At 43.6% G+C, this 20897-nt stretch overlaps 2 protein-coding genes across 3 annotated transcripts in view; one reads left to right on the top strand and one right to left on the bottom strand.

Annotated features, from left to right (window-relative positions):
- WDFY4 (WDFY family member 4) overlaps positions 1–20897 on the bottom strand; it is a 268432-nt gene that overhangs the window by 51540 nt on the left and 195995 nt on the right. Inside the window, exon 48 of one of the 2 annotated variants that reach the window (XM_044240004.1) lies at positions 18002–18081. The exons of the other annotated variant lie outside the window; for it this stretch is intronic. Coding sequence (XP_044095939.1) covers positions 18060–18081 — 22 coding nt within the window. The 3' untranslated portion in view covers positions 18002–18059. Of the gene's footprint in view, positions 1–18001; positions 18082–20897 lie in introns of those variants that run through there. 2 annotated transcript variants of the gene reach the window in all.
- On the top strand, positions 8699–12673 carry LRRC18 (leucine rich repeat containing 18). Its single transcript, XM_044240005.1, has 2 exons — positions 8699–9549; positions 12652–12673. The coding sequence occupies exons 1-2, from the start codon at positions 8786–8788 to the stop codon at positions 12671–12673; spliced, it is 786 nt and encodes a 261-aa protein (XP_044095940.1). The 5' UTR covers positions 8699–8785.

Below are 20897 nucleotides of genomic sequence, written 5' to 3'. Positions count from 1 at the left end.
CCCTGGAAATGCTAGGATTCCAGAATGCCTTCTTCTCCTTGGAGTCACAGGGCTGGCAATCTGCCCCCACCCACCCTAGGAATAGGATATAGGAAATAGCATTTCCTATTGCTAGAGCAAAGGCAACAGTAGACAGAGGAAAGAAAGGTAGCCTAGTATAGCACAAAGATCATACGCTTTGGTATCAGACATATCTGTGTTTGCTTTGGCTGTGCTGCATTGTCTATGTTACCTTGGGAAAGTCACTTGATTCTCTGAGCCTCAGTTCTCTTATTCTAAAGATAGAACTGAACCTCTGAGTCATTGCTGTAGAGATAGAGGAAGGGCCCAGCCGCAGCTCTGCAGTCGTGATGTGTCATGACATGTCACCCAAGTGAATGATGCTGAGTGGATCTTCTGATGATGTCAGAAAACGCGCACGATCATGGGGGCCCTGTAAGACTCCACGCCTGCTGTCTGCATCTCTGTTGCCATGTGTATGGTACAGCTGTTGCTGTGAGCTCCGCAGACATCCTTCTGCCTCCAGTCTGTCCCCTATCCCCTTCCTAGCAATCTGTCCTTCTGCCTACAGAAAAGAGGGGCTCAACATAACACAGCTGGGGGCAGAAATGGAAAAAATAAAAGCACTTCATGTTTATACCCCCCAGTGAGCCTGTATTCCGGAAACCAGCTACCCTGTAAAGCAAATAGATGAACGCACAGTTCCTGGCCCAGGGTGGGCACTAGACAAATGGTAAATCTTTCCCCCAGGGCAGACTGGGCCCAAGTCAAACATTAGTGCCTATTTTGGAGCCCTGGCCAGAAGGTCCAGACAGGGGCAGCTCACAGACGGTCCCAGAGGACGCAACAACATCTTCACCTGCCACCTGGCTGCTTATGAGAAGACACAGATGTTTGGGGAAGGGGCAGAGGGCACACGGAATGATTTGAAGCCACATGGGTAGTCACAGTGGAGGGGAGGCTGGCCCCTTATGTGTCCAGGGAATGGGTCTTATGAAAGTCAGGAGAGAGAATAAATGCAGTGCCTTTGGAATGACTGATTCTAAGTTTACATCATTTCCCCTTAAGAGATGGCCTGCAAGCAAAAGATACTTCTCACTCATATAGCATGACTTTTAGAGCTTTAGACTTTTAGTATTTAGAGCTAATTTTTTTTAAGATTTTATTTACTTATTTGACAGAGAGAGATCACAAGTAGACAGAGAGGCAGGCAGAGAGAGAGAGAAGAAAGCAGGCTCCCCATTGAGCAGAGAGCCCGATGCGGGACTCGATCCCAGGACCCTGGGATCATGACCTGAGCCGAAGGCAGCGGCTTAACCCACTGAGCCACCCAGGTGCCCCTAGAGCTAACTTTTTAAGTTAGCTCTAAATATTGGCTGGGAAACAGCTGTGACTTTTAGGCTTTGGGTTCTATAGTGTGTGTGTCCTGTGTCTCAATGCATTAGTCAAGAGTGAAATAATTATTGTGAGATCACATTAGCGAGATGTTAAAGATATCAGATATATACAGAGTCAGTCTTAATTACAAATATAAAGACACATGAGTGCGACGCACAAGATAAACTCTATTATCATAGTGATGATAACAATCTTACAACTAAAAATGCCTGCAAATATTTTGATGGCATGAAAATATAGGTTGCTGTTACATTTTTAATTTAGATATCCACGGGGTGTCCCACCATGCTGTTTGATTCACGATGACTAGATAGAAAAATTAATTAGAAATTAGAGTCAACCAACTGGTCCAGTTTTTCCAAAGTATAAAAACCAATTGTTCAGGACAGAAAGACCCAGTGCATTTAAAAACTTCTCAGCTATTCATATGATATGAAACCTCTTATCTCTCTAACCATCCATCCATCCATCCATCCATGTCTATCCATTTATCAATTGTATCTCCTTCTCTGTTTTCCAGCTGCCCTTTTGTGGGTTGCTACTCCCACTCTGACATTTGAGGATTCTGTGAATTGATAATATCAGACCATCTAACCAGTTGTTGTTGAATCGAAAGATCATGAGTTTTACAATTCTTTTGCCCATATTTGTTCTCCTACTTGATGGGCAGAACTGGGCAGGATGCTGACCATTCCGAGTTGAATGAAAGAAAGGATATTCCTGGCCTTTGGGGGCTTCTGGCATTAGTCTGCTTCCAATGGTATTCAGCAGCTTAGAGGGTCCTCATGGACTCTGAGCAAATATAACACACCCTAATCTCTATAGCGAAGAGCGAGGTCCCCAGCCAGGTAAGGTGGAAGAAGTATGAAGTGGGTGAGGGCTGATCATGCTTCACCTGGCCTGGGGGCTGACTGCGGCCCCAGATGTGCTGGGGAAGTGGCAGCATCTGTTATCCTAGCCCCTGCTTTGCCTTGCAGGCAATTCATAAGCAAGCTTGGAGCCAAAGGGCCTGTTGGAGAGAAGCTCTTTAATGGAGAAGTCCTCTGTGGGCAGCTCCAGGCTGCTGCCTTCCCATCATCAGAACTTGGGGGGCTTCTCATCAGGGTGTGGATGGGGTCTGGGGAGCAGACACAGCAGGGCTCACCTGGGTGGTCTTCAGTCTACTGGAAGCATTCTTCCCATCCAGGGCTCCTCTAACCCATGTTTATTGTATTTGAGCTGAACTTTATCCCCGAGCTTTGGGGAGCCCAGGAGAATCAATAACAATCTACATTTTACCCCTTGGAGCTTGGGGACTTGCCCTCTTTACTGCTCACCTGTGCAGCAACTAATAGGCTCTCAGTATACTTCCTCTGTGAGTGAACAAATGAATGAAAGTGGCAATAAGTACATCGATTTGGCTGAAATTAGTCCCGAAGGACTAACACAAGGATCACAAACAAAGGAAACTTGACTATTTGTTCAGGCCCGGGAAACAGAATTGCCAAATAAAATATGGAACTATGCAATGTTTGGGACACAATGTATACTAAAAATTGTCCGTTGTTTATCTGGAGCTCAAATTTAGCTGGAAGTGTGTAATTTTATGGGCTAAATCTGGTACCTCGCCATGCAGAAAAGTCATTGTTAACCATAAGATAAGAACACAGGTTCCCTTGCTCTTGGCCCATCTTTCTTTAAATTACGATTTTGATTCAAGTGTAGTAGGGCAGTTGCTCTGACGTGCCATCTTGTGGGTGGCTGTTCCCTGCACTGATATGCACGTGTGCCACAGCAATGCCACGTGGAACATTATCTGGAAACCCTTTACCGGGCAAAACAGGGCTATGTGGGGGCATCAAAGGTTGAGTCAATTATCATATGGTTTCACTTATTTGTGGAGCATAACAAATAGCATGGTGGACATGGGGAGATGGAGAGGAGAAAGGAGTTGGGGGAAATTGGAAGGGGAGGTGAACCATGAGAGACTATGGACTCTGAAAAAGAATCTGAGGGTTTTGAAGGGGCAGGGGGTGGAGGTCGGGGTACCAGGTCGTGGGTATTATAGAGGGCACGGCTTGCATGGAGCACTGGTGTGGTGAAAAAATAATGAATACTGTTATGCTGAAAATAAATTTAAAAAAATAAAAAAAAAAAGTTGCAGGCTTTCTAAACCAGGCCAAGCAAGGAGCCACAGTGAAAAGGACAGAAGCAAAAGTAGAGTCCTAAGTATTTTTAAGTTTTTTAAAAATTGTAAATTTGTGTGCAGTAAACTTTCCTTTTTTTAGTGCACAGTTCCCTGGGCTCTAATATATGTACAGTTTCACACCAGCACCACGGTCAGGATACAGGCAGTTCCGGCACCCCAGAAAACTCCCTCCTGCTGCTGCCTTACAGTCAAACCTTCTCTGCCCCTAGTCCCGGGCAACCACTCCTCTGTTTTCTGTACCCTCATTGTGGCTTTTCCAGAATACCATCTACATGGAATCATTCATTATATGGGCTTTGAAGATTGGCTTCTTTTGTTCAGCAAAATGCTTTTGAGATGCATCCAAGCTGTCACATGGATCAACAGATTTGTCCTCTTTCTGTTTCACAGTGTTCCATGATAAGGATATGCCACAATTTCTTTATCCATCCACCCACTGGAAGGTCTTTGGATTGTTTTCTTCTGGTTTTGGCAATCACAAATAGAGCAGCTATAAACACATGCATAAGTTTTTGTGTGAACCTAAATTTTTGTTTTTCTAGGGTAATTGCCTAGTTGGGGAAATGTTGGGTAAATATGGTAAGTATACAGTTCATTTTATAAGAACTTGCCAAACTGTTCTTTTGGAGTAACATTTTGAATTCCCATGAGTTTTCTGGTTGCTGTTTCCTCACCAAATCTTTGTACTATTTAGATTTCTTAAGGGTATTTGCTTTTTTATTTTAGACATTCGAATAGCTGTGCAGTGGTATCTGTTTGTGATTTTAATTGGCATTTCCTAGTGACTAATGATGTTGAGCAACTTTTTGTGGGTGTATTTGCCAACCCTGTAACTTCTATGGTGAAAAATCTTGTTAAATCTCTTGGGCATTCTATTTTTATTATATTGTCTTCTTGTTGTTGACCTTGAGTTCTTTGTAGATTCTAGATACTAGTTATTTGTTGGACATGGGATCTACAGATATTTTCTTCCATTCTATAGCTTGTCTTTTTATTCTTGATTTTTTTAACAGAGCAGAAACTGTAAATATTGTGGAAGTCCAATTTGTCAATATTTTCTTTTCTTTTATGGATTGTACTTTTGCCCAACTCAAGCTTATGAAGATTTTCTTGTATGTTTTCTTTTAGATGTTTCCTGGTTTACACTTTACATTTATATCTGTGATTCATTTTGAGTTAATCTGAGTTCATTTCAATAGTTTGAGATGATTATTTTTGTTTGTTTGTTTGTGGGTAACCAATTGTTCCAGCACTATTTGTTGGAAAGTTCACTGTTTCTCCATTGACTTTCCTTTGAACTTTTGTCAAAAATCATTTGACCATTTGGCTGTATTTGTGTGGCTCTAATTTCTGGGCTCTGTTTTCTATTCCACTGATCTATGTATGTGTCCCTTCACCAACACCACATGTTGTAATTACATGATAAATTTTAAAACTGAAAGCATGAATCCCTGAACTTAATGTTTTCTTTTTTAGAATTTTTGGATTTCTAGTTTCTTTATCCTTTCAATATAAATTTTTTAAAAAGATTTTATTTATTTATTTGACAGACAGAGATCACAAGTAGGCAGAGAGGCAGGCTGGTGGTGGGCCGGGGTGGGGGAAGCAGGCTCCCTGCTGAGCAGAGAGCCTAATGCAGGGCTCGATCCCAGGACCCTGGGATCATGACCTGAGCCAAAGGCAGAGGCTTTAACCCACTGAGCCACCCAGGCACCACTCAATATAAATTTTAAAATCTTTTCATTCAAATAATCCTGCTGGAATTTTAATTGATCTTTAGACCAATTTGGATAGAATTGATTCTTCATGATATTGAGTCTTTCAACTTATGCTATGTTTCTCCATTTATTTAGATCTTCTTTGCTTTATTTCATCAGTGTTTCATAATTTTCATCACAGAAATGCTGTACATTTTTATTACTTACGTGAAATACACAAATTTTATTTTTTGGAGCATTATTATTTTTCAAATTTCAAATTCCAATTGTTTTTATTGTTGGAATACATACTTTTTGTGTGTGTGTTAACAAAGGTGTTAATCTATATCCTGTAAACTTGCTAAACTCAATAATTACTTCCAAGAGTGTTTTTTAAATTTGGTGGAACTCTCTAGGTGGATAAGCAGATTATCTGTGAGTAAAAAAGTTTTATTTCATTCTTTCCTATCTGTATGAGTTTTATTTTTCTTGCATTATTGCACTGGCTAGAATTTCCAATATGATGTTGAATAGGCACACTGAGGGTTTACCTTCTTGCTTTGTTGCTAAACTTAGGGGGAAAGCATTTATTCTGTCACCAGGGATGATGTGAAATATAGGGTGTGTGTGTGTGTGTGTGCATGCACACGTCTTTTACTGGGTTAAGAGCCTTTCTATTACTGGTTTTCCATCATAAGTGGATGTTAACTTTTGTCACATATTTTTTTCAGCATCAGTTGAAATGATCTGTGCAGTGATCTACCTCTCAGCTCAACATTCAAAGCTTTTGGGTTCACAGTTTGGGATTGGGTAATAAAGATCTTGTTCATGGTTTTCTCCATGCGTAGACATCTCAGGGTGTGTTCAAGAGTTCATATACAAGCTAATTAAACCCCCTCCTCTTTACAGTCACCCATTGTGGCTCTAAGAGTGGCTTCCCTCCTTGGTCTTCTGGATAGAATCTTGGGATTTTTATTTTCTAAATCAGCTGTGTACTTCCCTGCCACTATTTCTGCCTCTGGAGCCAAGTGGCAGTAGGGTAAAGAGAAAAAAGCAACCTCCATGTCCTTGGGACAGAAGTTTGGTCAGAGACAATTGTTCTCCTCCCTCAGAGTTTTAGCTGCCTGCCTGGCTGACTCTAGTGATACGGGATTGCCTGGAGCTGAGCCAGCAGAGGATGGAAAAAACAAACGGGAAAAAAGCCAGGACATTCTCCACATCTCCACATCTCCTCATCTCCTCATTCTCCACAATCCCAAGAGTCCCCCTTTCTTGGTTTTGAGCACAGAAGGGGGCTTTTCTTGTAAATCTTCCCATCACCATTGCTGCAAAGTTGGTCTTATTTTGAGTTACTTTTCCAATCTGTCTGATACTCTTTATCACCGTATCCTCAGATATCTTTTTTTTTTTTTTTTAAGTGGGTAGGAGAAGAATCCATGAAACAAGATGGGATAGGGAGGGAGACAATCCTCAGATATCTTTTAACCTTAGCCTTCATCTTATCCTCCAAGAGCTGCTCCAGGAGTTCTGCCTGGGGCCTTTAGCTGCATTCAACCAGTGAGACAGGGAAGAGGGCCCTTATTCCATCCTAACTGCAGCTAGAACCCCAGCCATCATTTTTAGCCTGCTTTATCCTTTCTGGTTCCTCAATTCTGCATGATGTAAAAACTGCAACAGTGGTAAACACGGTACTGTCTTTGGCAACCAGCCAACTATGCCTGAATGTGCTTAGTTCCTTGTTTCTAAAGACTGGGTTCAGGCTGCAAGGCCTGCTTGAAAGAACACCAGTGCTTCTGAGAGCTAAGAATGCTTCCATTGGTTTACTCTGGAGATCTCCATCCCAGCAGGCTCTGATCCAGGATGACTTGTGTAGGGCTGGACCCTCTGACCTTAGCTAGGAATGGAAATAGTATGATTGATAGTAAGCCCCTGGAAGGTAATTTTTACCCACTTCCTTTTGACACTGAGGATTACTGAATGAGGAAAACGTGTGATGATAGACTCACATAGCCCAATTGCTGGTGCCTCATGTGTTTTGCAAACTTGGTTCCTGATAGAGGGCCTGAATAATGACCTACAGAAATCACAGGGCATCTCTCCCACTCATCCCTGTAGGGAAATGGAGCTAATGTAATGATCTCTCTCCTGACAGTATGCTTTTGTCCAGGTGGGAGCTTGGTCCAAGATAGAAAATCAGTAAGCAAAGGGCACCAGGTTTTAGAAAACAGCCCCTAGAATAGGACAGGACAGTTTACATCCTCTTCCTAGCTAAAGATCTTCCTTACTCCCAAGCCTCAGTCTTCTTCTCTTTACAATGGAGATAATCCCTTGGATCTTATTGGACAGTTGGAGATTAAAAGGAATATGTGCAAAGTTCCTGATAATGATATTTAATGGTTAACATTAATCAAGGTTTTACTATGTGCCAAGCACTGTTGTAAGCACTTTATGGCTTAGATAATTTACACTCCCCAAGAGCCCTATCAGAGGGCCGTTTTCATAAATGAGATAACTGTGGCACTGAAACTTTAAGAAAATTCGTTAATGCAGAGCTAGACTTCTAAGCCAAGCATTTTGAGGCCAGAATCTACCCATGCCTCTGTCCATTCTACTTCTCCATATGGCAGCAGTCATAGCTAACATCAGACCTGTCAGTGCAGAGGTGTCTGCACTGGGGTTGCAGTGTGAAGGATGTGAGGGCGGAAGCCTAGGGGGTAGGAAGTAGAAAAAGACAGCATTCTCTTGCTGCCAGGCTCAACCCTGGCTCCTCCAACCTCCTCACAGAGGTGTGGGCACCCACATGCACTTGTGGGCCGAGTGAAAGATGCTCTCTTGCTGTTCCTGACACACTTCAGTGACAGTAGCTCGTGCCCAACTGTTGCCTCTGGGTCCAGGAAGAAGGTGAGGAGAGATGTAAGATGTGAGTCCATTCACTCCCACCTATTCCCTCATACTCAGGCTGTGCTGCTTCTGAGAACTCAGCAGTCCCCATCCTAGGGACTCATGGGATAACTGTAAGGGAACACTAGATTTATGTGAGGGTCTGGGAAGTAGCAGATAGTCAAGAAAACACACACACACACACACACACACACACACAAACATAGCCCTTGGTGGTGGTGTGTGGGGGTGGGGTATGCCTGAGCCCAGGACAGTGGAGAGATTCGTATGTCAGGGAATGGCACAGCCAGAGGAACACTGAGCATCCTTTTGGCCGACCCTGCACCCCCGAAGAGGACACTGAATTTGCTGAAGACCTCTGGCCAGGTGACTTCTGCTGATGCCCTAATTTCTGTCCACCCTCCTCATTCTCTCCTTTAACCACTAGCGAGTGAAGCATTACAATTCAAGGGGAGTCTGGGGCCCTCATGTCAGCTCCTAACTAGACTTCTTTTCTCTTCTTGTCACAGTATATATAGCAGTTTCTTGTGACTTTTCCCTCAAGCCGACCACCCACCTATCAGAACAGCACACTTCAAACCTACGCCCTTACTAAAAGAACATGGCCAAGGGCGGGAAAGGCCCTAAGGGCAAGAAGATCACCCTCAAAGTGGCCAAGAATTGTATCAAAATCACATTTGATGGGAGAAAACGCCTTGACTTGAGCAAGATGGGAATTACCAATTTCCCCAAGTGTATCCTGAGACTGAATGATGTGGATGAGCTCGATCTTAGCCGGAATATGATCAGAAAAATCCCTGAATCAATCTCCAAGTTCCAGAACCTGCGGTGGCTGGACCTGCACAGCAACTATATTGACAAGCTTCCTGAGTCCCTCGGCCAGATGACGACTCTGCTCTACCTCAATGTCAGCAACAACAGGCTCATCACCAATGGGCTGCCTGCGGAGCTCAATCAGCTCAAGAATATCCGCACCTTGAACCTAGGCTTAAACCACCTGGACAGTGTGCCCACCACCCTGGGTGCTCTGAAGGAGCTCCATGAGGTGGGGCTCTATGACAACCTGCTGACCAGCATCCCCAACAGCATCTCCAAGCTCCCCAAGCTCAAAAAGCTCAACATAAAGCGAAACCCCTTTCCCAAGTCGGAGGAGTCAGACACATTCATAGATACCATCAAGAGGCTGGACAACTTATATCTGGTGGAAGACAAAGATCTTTGTTCAAATTGCCTGAGAAAATGCCAACAGGCCCGGGACAAGCTGAACAAAATCAAGAATATTGCCACGGGAGCACCGAAAAAGGCCATCTTTTCCAATTTGGTCTCACCCAACTCCATGGCCAAGGATTCCCAAGAAGACTGGAGGTGACCAGGGACCCTAACCCTGAAGAAGGAAGGGAAAAGGGAGGGAGGAAAGAAGGTAGGGGGTGGCATCTACAGGGAACTGTGGGAGCCCTCTATTCTTGCAATAGCTCCTCTAGCCAAGCCCATAAAGTACCTTTCCCTTCCTCCTTGGCTTGTAATTTTGTTGAATGAAGGGCTTTTAATTCTTTGTCTCTTCTATATTCTCTGCATGCACACACCCACAGGTATAGGCACAACGAATCAGAAAAGGGCCATCCATCCCCCCTTCTTCCCAGAATTCTCCTGCCTATAGCCCATGACAAGGGTAGCCATTATGGCCAGCACACTCTTAGTCACAGTGCACTTTAGGATCGACTGCCAGCTCCCAGATGTGGAGTTCACTCTGTGGGCATGCTTTGGCTCAGGGCTTCGGAGGCCAGGAATCTCAGAGCATGGATTGGTAGGAAGGCAGATGGGCATTGAGTTTTGGGAAGGTGACAAAACTGAGCCACAGAGATGGGCAGATATTATCATTAAGTGTTGGTAGGTAATGTCTTGTACTAAAGGCAGTCTTATCTTTTTTTCTCTTGTCTGCATATGCACAGTTGGTTCTAGGAGCTTTCTAGACTGAATCTGCAAGCTCTTTACTGGCTGTGAACGAATAAGATTGCATTCCCATCTTCTCATATCCAGTTCTTTTCCAGACTCTTCTGAGAGTAAGGAAAGAATGGGTGCAGGTATGGGCCGTGCAGTCAATAAATAAATACCTTACCAGGCACTGTGCTAGATACAGGGACTGGGTCAGCACGGGAAAGCTTGCCTTGTCCTGGGCAGACCAGTTGAAAGAAGACAGGACCAGATTATTGTTTGAGAAAGTAAGGCAATCAGAGCCAAGTGGTACACAGGTCTGGCCTGGCCTAGAGAAAAGCCAAAGATTCTGGAGCTGGACAGATCCAGGTCCAGGACAGCTCTGATTTTTTCATTTCCCTGGACACCTTACTTAGCATTGGTTCGCTCATCTGTAAAGTGAGAATAGTATGAGCCCCAACTGGAAGGGCTGTTGCGCACCTATAGCAAATAGCACACAGAGGAAGTACTCAGCAGAAGTCAGTTCTCTGCATGAACTAAAGCTTGGTGCATCTCAAAGCTGAAATACTACTTTGGACGGTGTCCCTAGTCACAGTCAGTCTTTGGTAGAATTCACAATGGTGGAGAGAACCTTCTCTGTACGAGTCACTAACACCCACTCATCCCTTCCCGCTGCCTAAATAAGGGGAGGATCAAGGAAAATGTTTAGGAAACCATTTTTTTTTTTCCTAATCAAGGCTTTCCTATGTTGGTGGCAAGTTTTGTTGTGGTCCATGGAAAAGCAGGGGGGTCTGTTAATGCAGTGGGACTAGCTTGTTTCTTTTTCACATGATAAAGCACAGCAGACAGCATATTTCATTTCTTCACTCCTCGCTGCTTGCTTTCCTTTGGAATGCTTAGCGGTGGCAACTCTTTCTCCAAAATCTCTGAAAATATGACTCAAAATTCCCTTTTCAACTTTTCCCTTTATTAAATGTTTTCCATTATGAAAATAACTAAACCACAGCATAGTTTTAAATATAACATCTTAAACTATCCACAGCCCTACAGTGTGAGCCAGTGATCATAGTGACAGATTTCCTTACTAGTTATGGTTCTGTATATATTTTTATATGCAGTTTAAATGACAACATTTACCTCATTTTCATCCTGCTTTGAAATCCATGTTGTTACATGGTCTTAATAACCCTAATTTAAAACATCTGCAAGCCAGTTGAACACACATAAGTTACTATTGGGTATTCAAGTTGTTTCCAGAATTTCACTCCTAGAAATAATTTTGTGAGGCAAGTCTCTACCATGAAGACTTTATAAATTATTCTGCATTGTTTTCTTGCTGTAGCTTCATTATTGCAAATATTAGCAGCATGTTTTTAAAAATAATTTTTGATACCTGCTATCAAATAGTTACAATAGGATTATACATTTATGTATCTAGCAGTAGAATATTAGAGAATCTGTCTCCCTGCCTCATGGTCAGCTCTGAGAGTACATACCCTCCTTTACATTTCCCCCAGAAGTGATTTCCCAGAAGCCCTTCCCAAGACAAACAGAGCAGCCTCATCTGTGAAGTACATGATGCGATGTCCTGCCTTAGGCTCAGGAGGCACCGCTAGCACGTGGGGCCTTGAGCATGTCCTTGAGGTAGCCATTCTATTTTAGCAACTTCATCTCTCACCAAGAAGTACAGAATCCATGCAGGACACATGATCCAAACACAGAGTGGTGCCCAGTTATTTGGATCCTACCCATTTCCATTCCTAACCCCTGGAGACATTTTTTTCTTTAGCATTAATGTTCCCCTCTTAGTCACTCAAAGGAACTGGCAGAGAACAGGAAGGAAGCAAAAAAGTCTCCCTGTGCCCCCAGGCAGATCTTGTTCTGGACCACGCATTTGCCCCTTACTCTCTCGCCTGCTCCCCCACACCATACTTCTTCCATGGCCCTTGGTCCTCAACAACTCTCAGGCACTGGTCCTGGATTCACTGCCAGCTGAATGGTTGGTGTGCAAGATGACATTTATTTGCCATCATTGGTCTGGGTGCTTGATAATCCTTTCATTCTCACAGCCATGTCTTAGGAAAGCATTATAAATGTGTTTACCTTCACCAGGACTGATAAAGAAATGGGCAGGTTTTGATTTGCCACAAGAGATGTTCATGGTAGATACCTTGTTAGCCAGGAAACCCTGGCAGCAGAATGAAGCAGAGAGTGGAGATAAATCAGGAGTCATTTTGCACATTTTCTTTCTTTTTTTTTTCTCATCAAGAAAAAGGCTTGATGTTGACGTTCCTTCATGCTCTAAAATACACAGTCACTTTTCTTTCTTGAATATTGTATTAAGCCTAAAAACACTTGGTAGGAAAACCATGGGGTTTTGCTTTCCTCAAACACAATAAAAACCCCGTTTAAGCTAACCTAGTCCCTGCCCGCTCTGAAAGCCAGGCATGAATGACCCCTGTGTGACCTCTTGCTGTGTTTTGCCTCCATGACCTGGAGTAAAATCGCCTCAGTCTCTTGTGTCTCCATCCCCAGGATCCGTTCAACATCTCCCTAGAGTAGTTTATGGCAAAAACTTGAAGACTAATCAACCAACAAGGATAGACGACTCTGAAGAAGAAAAGCCCTCGGTTAGGAGAAGAAAGAGAGTGGTAAGGGGAACATTCTGGAAGCTAGGCCTTGTGGTGCTAGCCAAGATACTGACTTGCTTCTTAAATTCACTTTGTCTCTCTTTGCTTTAGACCATTTATGTGTGAAAATGACTTTGGGAAATATTTGGTGAATTTTATTCTTACATATATAGAGGAAATGTTTAAGAAAATGATAGACATAAGTCACAGAAAATTAAAGTTTTATAAGAAGACTTTAAGACTTAAAAGACTACGGTCTTTATACTCAAACTGGTAAAGTCTCTATGCCAGTCGCCTATGGTAAGTTATGTAAGTATAAAGCAATCCCTCAAGCAACTAAAATTTATACAAAATATTCACACAAAGAAATATACTCAAAAGTACTGTAGATAAAGTAGAATTTTAACAAATCTTTCATTAATGCATGGGTAGGTAAAAAAAAAAAGAAAAGAAAACAGAAATGAACAACAGGAAAAAACTTAAAGAGGGAAACAAAAAATAAAATGGCAGACTTCTATCCTAATATTTCAATAATTACATTAAATGTAAGTAGTCTTCTTTATTTGTAATGGCCCTAAACTGAAAACAGTCAAGTTTCTCTCAATGGGCAAATGGTTAAACTCTAGTGTATCCATATCGTGGAATACTACTATTCAGCAATAAAATGGAACATACTATTGATACATGCAATCATTTGGATGGATTTCAGTAGCATTATTCTGAGTAAAAAAGGCCAACCTCCATGGGTCACACACTCTATGACTCCATTTTTAGACCATTCTCTAAAGAACAAAATGATTGTGATGAAAAACAGATTAGGGGTTTCCAGGCTTTAGCACTGTTGAGAGGTGGTGGAAGGTTGGCAGGACCATAAAATGGTAGCACAAGAGATCTCTCTCTGTGGTGCTATAGACAACTCATTCTGTTATGGTGGTGGTGGTTATAAACTCTACACATAGGATAAAATGACACAGAACTAAGTATACATAGTATACCAATGTCAATTTCCTGTTTTTTAAATTGTACCAGAGTTAAGATAAGATGTAACAACCATATACGGAAATTAAGAGAAGGCTGTGTGGGGACTCTATGTATTATTTTTGCAACTTACAGTGAATCTATAGTTATTTTAAAATAAAAAAATTTTTTAAACAATCTTGCAGCCTAGATGCAGCAATAAACAGATCCTTGTACATCTGCCAAGTACTAATTCATGAGTAAATATGACAAGTTGCAACCATCCCGAAGAGCTAAGGCATTTCAGGAGAAAGAGCACCTTGACCTCAGTTCACCAGACTAATCTAAAATTATCCATTGTTGATCTTGTCACTGAAGATGCTATAATAATAAAAAGTTATCATATGGTTTCACTTATTTGTGGAGCATAACAAATATCATGGAGGACAAGGGGTGTTAGAGAGGAGAAGGGAGTTGGGGGAAATTGGAAGGGGAGGTGAACCATGAGAGACTATGGACTCTGAAAAACAATCTGAGGGTTTTGAAGGGGTGGGGGGGGTGGGAGGTCGGGGTACCAGGTCGTGGGTATTATAGAGGGCACGGATTGCATGGAGCACTGGGTGTGGTGCAAAAATAATGAATACTGTTTTTCTGAAAATAAATTAATTAATAATTTTTTAGAAAGTAAATGTATGACTTCTCTACCCATGTTTCAGGTTTTCTGGTGGTGAGTGGGTACAGGGAGCAAGTTGGGTAGGGGACCTTGAACCAGTGGGCCACTCTTCATTTTTCTGGGTTTTTACCCCAACCCCTCCTGGCCCCATGGAAACAATATGACTAAGCTGGAAGGATAAAGGGGCCAGGCTTGGTATAGACAGAGAGGCTTAATTTCAGCTGTTACCTAGAAGTGGGTCTGAGGTCCTGGCTAAGGGTATAGCAAAGAAGAGATGTGAGCAAGAGAGATAAGAGTCACATGAACAGGGCCTGAAACCAAGGTCTACACATGATCCACGTAGGGCTCACTGCAGGTCACTGGACTCAGCTGCTCATGGCCTGCTGAGCCAACGATGTGAACAGTTCCTGGGGACACCTGAGTGGCTCAGTCGTTAAGCATTTGCCTTCTGCTCAGGTCATAAGGCCAGGGTCCTGAGATCGAGCCCTGCATCGGGTTCCCTGCTGGGTTGGAAGCCTGCTTCTCCCTCTCTCACTCCCTCTGCTTGTCTTCCCTCTCTCTGTGTGTCTCTGTCAAATAAATAAATAAATAAAAATTTTTTTTTAAAGGATAGTTCCTAAATGCTGGGGCAATGGTTATACCACCAGTTGTTTAGTTCACCTCAGGTTCCAGCAACTTAGCTCTAGACGCTGGGGTCTGAGCTCTGTTGTGTCTACAATTGCTCCTCCCCAAGCCCCTGCTTTCCCAAGAAGCACAAGAAGCATGTTTCTGCACTCAGTGATGAGGCTGAAGCTATCATTATCAGAGTGATCATGTACATGACAGAGTCCTAGCCTCCCAGCTGGTCAGCAGTGAAGATCTCTGAAGAGCAGGATTGAAGGAGCAGTCATGGGGAGGAGAGACACTTGAATTTCAGCCTCCACACTGTGGGTGCTTCTGAGGGTGTGACTGATCATCCTGCAAGATCATCATCTAACGGGAATTTATAGCTTCTTATGGTTGGTTTTCTAAGCTCTTTGTCTTTCATTATTTTTCAAAGAGGATCTATAAAGGAAACTCTGACAACACTCAACTGTAGAACTTTGTGCCAAAAAAGAAAATGCATTTCCTTTTAAATGTTACATTTAAGTAAACTATACAATTGAGAGAACATTTCAGAAACTACAAATACCCAGATACAATCAGGTCCCACATATAGGCTCTGCCTCACACCTAACAGTCTACTCTATTCTAGCCCAGGGCCACTTAGCTTTGATGATACAGCAAGCAAGCATTTCAGAGACCAGGGCTAGGGAAGGATGGAAGGATGCCTCTGGCCCCTTTGAAGGGGTGTGTGTGTGTGTGTGTGTGTGTGTTACCAGGTATTTATCCAATACCTGGCCCCCTTGAAGGGTTCTTTTGAAGGTGTGTGTGTGTGTGTTGCCAGGTATCCAGTTATCCAATACCTGGCCCCTTTGAAGGGCCCCTTTGAAGGGGTGTGTGTGTGTGTGTGTGTGTGTGTGTGTGTTACCAGGTATCCAGTTATCCAATACCTGGCCCCTTTGAAGGTGTGTGTGTGTGTGTGTGTGTGTGTGTGTGTGTGTTACCAGGTATTTATCCTAAGGATACAAACATAGTGATTCAAAGAGGCACATGCTCCTCAATGATTATAGCATCAAGGTCCACAATAGCCAAAATATGGAGAGAGTCCAGATGTCCGCCAACAGATGAATGGATAAAAAAAGATATTATATATATATATATATATATATATATATATAACCTTTAAAAAAAAGAATTTGGGGGTCATTTTATTTTTTTTTTAAATTTAAAGATTTTATTTATTTATTTGACAGACTGGAGATCACTCGTAGGCAGAGAAGCAGGCAGAGAGGAGGAAGCAGGCTCCCTGCTGAGCAGAGAGCCTGATGTGGGGCTCGATCCCAGGACCCTGAGATCATGACCTGAGCCAAAGGCAGAGGCTTTAACCCACTGAGCCACCCAGGCGCCCCTGGGGGTCATTTTAAAATGATCGTTGTACCCTGCATTTAAGTTCACAGCTGTTTGCAACCCTCTGTGGAGGATACAGAGGACTGTGAGTATACGGATGCATTCTCAACAAGCTGACCTTCCCCGTCACTTCAACTGTACTTTCTATTCCTCCAGCCAGTCCTCCTCAGATCTCAGCAGAGCCTGTCTTTGGGGATTTCTGGTTGTCAGACACTTAGCTAGTGAAGTGTCTAGCTGGCTTTCTATGAGAAACCCCTGGAGGCTTGCAGAATCTTGCCTCCTATGAATATCTGATCAAGCTACCATGCTTTCATCAGAATGTTCTAGTCTTGTTCTATGGGAAGACATGGATGGATTACAGAACCCAGGTTCATCCAGGCTTTGCAAGTATTTCCTACTTTGGATTCAGCCCCACTGGCCCTTCCTGGAATTCAGTTATGTAGACAGCCATTGTCTCCATGGGAATTCTAGGCAAAACTCTGGTACCCCCTTATAGGAGGGGATCATCTGCAGAGGGACCAAATCAGTTCTCAAAAGCTGGAAGTTGAAGATATAAAAACCTATAGCACAGGCCAAGACTTTTGGGCCAGTTGAAAACTCTCAGAATGAAACTGCACACTTCTATCAAAGAAGAGAAACTCGGTTTCCTAGAATGTCCTAAAAGAAGATGGGTATTTTTCAAGACCCACCGTGTGGATTGGGCCTTGCCCTTAGTAATACAAATGGAAAATAATCAAGTTTGCTCTACGCATGGGGTAATGGCCAGCCAAGCCCTCTGAAGGCTGGGGGCCACTGTTGCCTTCCCTCTCTGAAACTCCTGAAGGTCCAGTGTGGCTGGTGGGAGAAGAGCTGGAGAGGAAGGATGTACAAGGTCTGAGAGCATAGAAGGCCACCTGTTTTTAATCAATTGGTCCATATATACCCTACAAATACAGCAGGTGATGCTAAAGCTAAGCAAAGAAATTACAGTATTTATTGAGCACCTACTATGAGCCCAAATTGATTTGATTTCAAAGTCCACTGCTTGTTGTTGCAACAGTCTCACCATGTCCCCAGCTGCTTGGGTAGTCCCAGAGCCTAGGACCAGTGCTCCCACTGGGACTTCCTCATTTTGTCAAAGCTCAATTTACATGAGCTTTGATAAGCCTTTCTCTGGTGTACTATGTGTTATTCCCAATTGACTCCAGAAATTTCCCATTTTATATTTCCCAAGGGCCTCCATGGTTGGAGCTGTGCTAGGGCTGTGCCAGGCAGGCACAGAATGGCCCCAGAAGATCCTGCACCAATGGGCCCAGATAGCCATCATGCAAAAAATAAACAAAATGTAAATAAGACCAGCACAGTGCCCAGGTATCTCACAGGGACAAGGTAGTACACAGGCTGGTGTCCAGAGTCATCCTTATGAATGAATGAGGAGTAATTTCTACATCTTTGACTCATCCCCGGGTCAGGAATTCTCCTGACACTTTGTGGCCTTTTTTGTTAGCTCGTCTTATGTATTCTTCCCTCTGAAGCTCCCTTGTTTTCTCCCCCTCCATCTGGGACAGAATTTCAGAAGCTTACCTGTGCAGACATAAGTGTGCATTGTCAGGGCAAGTCATCTTGAAGACTCTGAGAGCAACAGTATAGGAATGGACAGAGTGAGGCTCATAGCTGTGGGACAGATGGATGACCACTGAGTGACAGCACAGGCATCATTTATAAGAAAGAAGGGATCTGCAGAGACAAATGGGGTTCAGCAATGTGGCATGTCAAAGTTGATGCAAAGAGAGAAAAATTCCAGGGAGAGAGGAAATAGTGTCCAGCTCATGAGTTTGGTGGTACCTGGGAGAGCTCTCCACATGGAGTAGTGGCTGGCTATCTGCTTTTGTTGATCCCTCAGTATTCAGCCCTCTTATGATAACAGAGCCTTGATGACCTTGGGGAACCATGACCCTGTCAGTATGGTCTATGTTGTTGAGTGAGGCTGATCCCACTTCTAGAAGGTGGGTGGGTGCATGACACTGATCTGGCCTATGAAAACTCCTGATAAGTTCTGGGATGGGCACTAACCTAACTTTGACAGATGAAAATCATTTTGGGGATTTTTCTGAAATTACTGGGATAGAGCATTCCTCCTGTGGTAGAATTCCCAAGTCATTGACTAGAGCTATTGGGGACATTGATGCCATTATGCTTGGACAGCCTGCCAAGAATGGAGTCAACTCAAAGGAAACCCTCGCTGGGAGGTGTACACCTTCAGTGTGCTGGGGTTTATTGGGCCCAGAGATCTTAACATGCCTGGAGCCAGACCTTTGCTGGTCTTCAGGTATGTGAGGTGATGAATCTGCTTTTTTGCTTCATTTAGTATGAAGTGGCTTTACATAATTGAACTGAAATGTTGCAGAGAAATCCAAGTATGGACATTAAAGTTTACATGAAACATAAATAACCTGAGGTCACCAGGGCTGATATGCACGATTGGAACTGTACTTCTGTTGAACTACTGAAACATGTCAATTCCCACCTGTAAATGGTTACCCCTCTTCTAGCAGTCCAGTGCTGCCTGGGCCTCCTGGACCATCCCCTGGTATGCCCTGGACTTCCCACAATCTACCAACTAAAGGGTCATCTTCTGGCACAACAGGAAGCTTCTGCTGGCAGCTACTTCAGCTGATCTTTGAAGGTCACTAATAACCCCCTGTTGAGAAATTTAATGGTCATTTCTTAGTTCCTCTCTTGTTTGGCCTACCAATAATATCTGATCACCAACAAGGTTGACCACTCCCTCCTTGAACACTTGATTTGGCTTAAAGGATGTCTCCCACACCTGCAGTCTCTCCTATCTCCCTGGCTATAACATCTCCATTTCTCCAGCTGGCTCCTCTCCACGTCCTTAACTTCTAAAGGTTGGAATGTTCCAAGACGCAATCCTTAGACCTCTTTTCCATGTGGACTCTTCCTCTTGGTGATCTTAGCCAGGTTCAAGGCTTTAAATACTCTTCCAAGTTTCTATCTCACTTGGACCTCTCCCTTAAACTCTACATGATACCTCCACCTTGATGTCGGGCATCTCAAAGTTACCATGTCCCAGATTGAGCTCCTGCTATCCACCATACCCTGAAGTAGTTCTTCCTGTAGTCTTTCCATCCTATTTTCTACTTGTTCAAGCCTAAATCCTTGGTCTTATCTTTAAGTGCGCTCCCTCTCTCTCTCTCTCTCTCTCTTTCTCTCTCACACACACACACCTCACACTTAATTTCCCAACAAATCCCAGCAGACATGGCTTCAAAATGTGTCCATAAACAGAGCACATCATGCCGTCTTTGTGTCCCCGCAACCTCGATCCAAGCCATCACCATCTCTCAGGTGCATTATTGCCAAAGCCTCCTAAGTGGATTCCCACTTCTGCCTTTGACCTACTATACTTATTATTGACACAGAAGCTAGAGTGATTCTTTTATAAGTTAGGTCCTAGCATTCCTTCAATACTGCCCACTTATTCAGAGTAAAACCCAATGGTATCACCAGGAGCCCCGAGGCTTGCATGAATCAGCCCCTGCTCTTCTCTCCCGTCTCTTCTCTGCACCTCAAGCCCGTTGGCCTCAGCTGAGCCCACTGTGCTCCCCACCCCCACCCATGGCCTTTCCTTTGCTCTTCTCTCAGCCTGAAATGCTCTTCCCCTGGTGATCTGCAAGCTTGCTTCCCCACTTTGTTCACAGCTGAATCCAAATATTGCTTTCTGGGTGAGGGTTTCCCATACCACCCTAAGATTTCAATCCATGCCTCTACCTACGTTGTTTTTTATACTGATTATCTAATATACTTTGTATTTCACTCATTGACATTGCCTCCTTCTACCTTCCTCAGGGAAATGCACACACAGTGAGGACAAGGAAGATGCTGGCCACTTGCTGCTCTGTCAAGCAGCAACCGCCACAAGCAACACGTTATTGATAAATTGCCATGAATGACTTGGCGGTACCTGTTCCACAGTCATTATAAAATATATATTTTTTTATTATAAATACTTTGAATCTCCTGGAAACACCCCTCTCAACATAAGCTCCCAGAGAAAAAAACCAGCCACCATCTCTTCTTCTCATTTCATTGCTAACTAAAATAAAAGCACTACCAATCCCAAATGAGCCATCCAGAGAACCGGGTACTTGTTAAAGGAGGCCGTGGGAGGAGGCTAGAAGCATGTCACTTCCTGGCAAGGTGCTCCATATCACAGATTCGTAAGTTAATATCTGATGCCCATTCTACCCACAAAGGAAGGACAGAGCTGGGACAGCTCCCAGCCCCTACCCAGGGGCCTGACACCAAGGCTGGGCCTGCGTGAACACCACACCAGGCAGCCTGCCCCACCCACCAAGGACAGAGGGCTGCTTCTTGCATTTTGGTCTGAAAAAGTTATGGAGCCCATGGAATTTCAAGCTCCCTTTGTAGAGGTTTAATTGACAGAAGCAGCTCTAGGAAGAGGGTGAGAGGAAGAGGATGGGAGACAGCAAAATGAAGGGGAAGGTAGATAGATGTGCTCTTTGCATGAC

This window comes from Neovison vison, chromosome 2, assembly GCF_020171115.1.
Source record: "Neovison vison isolate M4711 chromosome 2, ASM_NN_V1, whole genome shotgun sequence".
In the NCBI taxonomy this organism is placed as follows: domain Eukaryota; kingdom Metazoa; phylum Chordata; class Mammalia; order Carnivora; family Mustelidae; genus Neogale; species Neogale vison.
Note: the sequence above shows the minus strand (reverse complement) of the source record. Positions and strands in the feature narration are given on the sequence as shown.

Bases quoted from the DNA above. Each gene is read 5' to 3' on its own strand.
- LRRC18 (XM_044240005.1), top strand. From the start codon at position 8,786: ATGGCCAAGGGCGGGAAAGGCCCTAAGGGCAAGAAGATCACCCTCAAA. The intron at 9,550-12,651 runs GTGACCAGGGAC...CTCCATCCCCAG, and splicing joins GATTCCCAAGAAGACTGGAG to GATCCGTTCAACATCTCCCT.